Source organism: Phalaenopsis equestris, unplaced genomic scaffold, assembly GCF_001263595.1.
Source record: "Phalaenopsis equestris unplaced genomic scaffold, ASM126359v1 Scaffold200668, whole genome shotgun sequence".
Taxonomy (NCBI): Eukaryota; Viridiplantae; Streptophyta; class Magnoliopsida; order Asparagales; family Orchidaceae; genus Phalaenopsis; species Phalaenopsis equestris.
The window spans coordinates 464,234-468,692 of record NW_018220479.1 but is presented as its reverse complement, the minus strand read 5'-3'; the positions used below and the strand labels follow the sequence as shown (position 1 = coordinate 468,692).

Sequence of the window (4,459 nt, the reverse complement as noted above, 5' to 3'; positions counted from 1 at the left end):
TATATATATATATATATATATTTAAGTGTTACACATGTAAATACATAAATATTGAAGTAAATCTGAAGTTTAACATTTCAATTTAGGTTGAGTTTTGTATGTAAATCTCTCAATAGAATGAGATGTTATGCATGTAAATACATAAGTATTAAATCATCTGGATGTATTTTTTTAATGGGATGAAGTGTTATACATATAAATACACAAGTATGAAACAATGTATATAGAGTTATTATAAGAGTTGAATAGTATGTATGTAAATCTCCCAAAACCTAGTGTTACATATGTAAACTCATAAGAATCGTTGGTATGCATCTAAATCTCCCAAGTGTAAGTGTAATCTATGAGTTTTGGGAAGAGTGCTGCATTGGCTTGCTTGTTAAAAAAAAGGCGGCTGAATTTCTGGTGACCACCACTTATAAAGTTTGGAGAAAGAGGTTGATAAAAATATGCTTGGGAAAGTTATTATATGATTACGGTTAAGTAGTTGCACTTTGAACACTCAAGATACAGCCGCAATCTAATTAATGGCTAGTGAGCACTTAAAACACCTAAGTTGCATTGATGATTTGGCCTCATAAGAAAAAGTAAAAGAAATAAAAAAAAAGTAGGTCTTTAGATGAAATGCGATATTGGACTATGAAACATTGAGTCAACAGAATTTTAATTATGCATGAGTGGATGGATATGAGTTTGGTTTCAAGTTATTCTTGATTTTATTGTGACAAGCAAAGCTTGTTTTTCTTTCTTGATTTTACTTCGACGAACTAAAATTTAAGGGGGCGTTTGGTTGCAAGTAGGATTTAAGTTAAATAGGAATCTGGATTTATCAAATCTAAATATTGTTAATCCAAAATAATGTTTGGTTTATCCAGTTAAATCCATTTAATGTATTTGGCAAAAATCTATTTAAAATATCTTTTCCCTGCACTAAATCCCTTGAATCCAACTAATAAGCGAATTTAATAAATCCAAATTTAATAAACGGAACAAGCAAAAATTGGATTTAACTTAACAGCAAATGTATCTAACCAATTTATGATGCTTGGCTGGATTTAGGTTTAATCTAACTCAAATCCTGTTAAAAGTATGATACTAAAAAGAGAATGATTCAAAGTGGATTTGGAAGTTTTCTAGGGTCCTTTCAAATCCCTAAATGAGAAAATAGGGTATTTAAACCTAAACAAAAGCATATGATGTATCACTTGAAATTTGAAAATGAAAATAGAAAACAAATGCATGGAATGAATAGTTTCAGATTACCCTGTTGCTGCATCTTTCTTGTATGCGGATCCGACCAAGAGAAGAGGACTGCCTGCGAGTCGACCAAAAGAGGAGAATATCGCGTGCGAAACGATCGGAACTCGAGCGGATGGAGGGAGAAAGGACCCTCGCGAATCGGACGGAGAAGAGATTGGGGCCGGAAAGACAGATCCGGGATAAAAGGAAGTTCGTGTCGATGACTATTTATAGCTAGAAAGCAATGTTAGTGGAGGGAGTTGGCACCCATCAATGGTGTGCTGATGTGGCTTGCCAAAGCTGGCAAAAGCTGGTCGTTAAAGTCCACCTCAGTTGGTTCTGATGGGCTACTTTGGTGTTCTTGAGGTTGAGGCGGGAAGGTAAGAAAAAAATCTTAGTGTTTTTTTAAATAATTATGGGTGAGACTATTTTATTTTATTATTATTATTATATCTTTTAATTAAATTGGGCCATTTAATTATTATTTATTTTCTATATTTTTTATCTATTTAATATTAATATTAATATTATTATTATTATTATATTTTTTAGAACTTCTTTGTTAACGTTCGAATTTAAATTTTGTATTATGTGCCTCTTTTTTTATATTTTAATTTAAATTATATATATATATATTTTTTATTAAATTTTAGTTTGAATTTGATGTAAAAATTTTATATTATTTTTTTATTTATTTCAATTTTATTTTGAGTTTATATTGACTGATTTATGTTTTTTTTTAGTTCAATTCAAATTATTTTGGAATTTGGATTAACAACATTTCAAGTTTATTTTATCTATTATTCTAATTTTGTATTTGGATTTAATTAAACCATTTTTTTATTAAAATTGTTGAAAAAAAAAGTTAATTAAGAATTTATTTAAGTCTTTTCAAAATTTAATTTTTTTCTTGGGATTTTCTTATTTAAATGTGGTTCCCTTTATTGATTTTGGTCGGAATCTAAACATTTTTTAGTTTGATTTATGATTTTAACTCCAAATTTAGCCCAATTTTTTTTTCAATCAATTAATTCTTTCGTTTTCATTTCAATTTAAATTCAATCATGGTTTCAAATGAACTCCAAACATATTTGAGTTCATCTTAAACCAAAGGTATGAGTTAAGAGAAAAGGTTAAGCCTAACTAGGTGGGTCCCATAGAAGCAAAAGTGCTCAAATCTTAATGTCAAGTTTCTAAGTTCAATGGGTTGCCTAAAGATATGTTATAAAACCTATAGAAGTAATCAACATTGATACTAATAAATCAACTTCAATCTACTTAATACTAAAATGTTAAAGATTAAAATCAAGTATATTTCAAACTAAAAGGAGTGAAGATTTAGTTTAGGTTTTAATTTTAGGTTACAATCATTATTTAATATATTAGGGTAGCCTCTAAGGAAAACTTAAGACTAGATCCTAAGATATAAAGGAATAAGAAGAGATATAAGAAGACCTCACCAAAAATGAGATCACCAAGCACAAGGTTATGTACAAATAAAATTCCATGCATGTAGTTAACAATTCTTTATTTTTAAAGAACAATATGAGCCAAACTTAAACATATAAGGCAATGATCACTATCCTTAGAATTAGAGAGTACATCATTTGAACTATAGCTCCTTGAAAATTTTGTGCTAAGTTTGTTTGATAACATTGATATAGTATTTGTTCATTTGTGAAATTCAAATACATCTAAAAGTTCTTAATTAGATTAATGCAACAGAAGTTGCTCTAATCATGAAATACTTTTATTTCTATTTTTTTTTATTTTTTTAAATATAATTTGTATATTTTAATAAATGTTAGTTTTAAATTTTGGAAGGTTTGTGTGTTTTGAAAGTTTGAGAGTTGACTAGTGATAGATAACTGACTTTGATAAGAGATTGCATGTTAGGTTTAGAGGACTTAGTGGCTTTTCATTTGTGAGTGGCAACTACAAGATTGAATGGGTAACAATAAGGAGATGCTAAGGGGATAATTTTAAAGGAAGACTTTGAGTTGTGAAATATTAGGGAGATGTCAAGGAGATAATTTTATAGGAAGACTTTGATTTTTGTAGTGATAAAAAGATTTTTTAGATATAGATTTTATAGGGGTAGAACTATTTGCAGCATTGGGTTGAAACCATGATATATCGTGGCTCATTTAACGAGTTGGTTGAATTTGGTAGTGGATTATTGATAAGATCTCTCAAGGATAGCTTTAGGTAAACTTGGCCAAGGAAATATACAGTTTGATGTACAGTGAAGGTAGTATTGAAGATTAAATATTTCAAACATTCAATTTAGTTCCCTTGGTCCAGTGTGACTGGGTTGGTTCAGGTCCTTGGCAACAAGTTAGTATGCCCTAAAAAGAGGTTTGATATTCAATTTAGGGTTCATGATTTTTTCATCATGTAAACCTCATTGATGGGAAGGTGAGGCATTCAACAAAATTTTGTATTTTTTTTTCAAGATTTGTATCTAGTTTTAGTATTTTTTAGACTATTTTGAATGACATTTGGATATTTGATATTATTTTAGTGAATAATATTAGAAGGATACATGATGCATGTTAATCAGAAGAATATGATTATTGGAATACAAACTAAATTTTCTAGGCATTTTTTTATTTTTCACAATTATTAGTATAGAAAATTTAGAGGCATTTTTAAAAATTTATAAAATGGCATGGAATTAATGAAAATTAATTGTTGGAGAGATGTGAAAATATATTCAATAAATTTGAAGCATGAAATTGAAAAAAATATGCACAAAATAAGAAAGCCACATAAAATACAAAGAGCACGAGATTTAACACGAAAGAAACCCAAGAATGGGAGAAAGTCATGGAGCTACACCACACTATGAAGTCTATTATGAAGAACATGAGAAGAGTTGTACAAATTACACGACACTCAAGACTCTCCACACTTTGGAACACTTCAGGATACCCATTCTCTTCTTTGCATAAGGGAAAACTTGAAATCCAATTTTTCATTGCACTACCTTTCCATAGCGAAGCCAAGACTTTAAGTGAAAACAACCTGAATTTGGTTATTCGTGCTAGCGCACTGTGATAGTGGCATTGCAGTGCTCCTATGCGACACTATTTTGTGCAACATCCAATCAAATCAGTGTCGTGCACTCAAAGTTTTGACCCTGGACTAGGCATTATAGCGTTACAGGTCTTGGTGTTGGAGCACTACAACTGGATGTTGTGGCGCTCACCTCCAAGAG

At 29.9% G+C, this 4,459-nt stretch overlaps 1 protein-coding gene across 2 annotated transcripts in view; it reads right to left on the bottom strand.

Moving 5' to 3' along the window:
- The window catches only part of LOC110035901 (phosphatidylinositol/phosphatidylcholine transfer protein SFH12-like), a 24,136-nt gene extending 22,600 nt beyond the window's left edge, over positions 1-1,536 (bottom strand). For both annotated transcript variants that reach the window (XM_020740228.1, XM_020740227.1), the window contains exon 1: positions 1,264-1,536. In XM_020740228.1, coding sequence (XP_020595887.1) covers positions 1,264-1,276 — 13 coding nt within the window. In that variant the 5' untranslated portion in view covers positions 1,277-1,536. The remainder of the gene's footprint in view (positions 1-1,263) is intronic.
- Between the last annotated feature and the right edge of the window lie 2,923 nt (positions 1,537-4,459).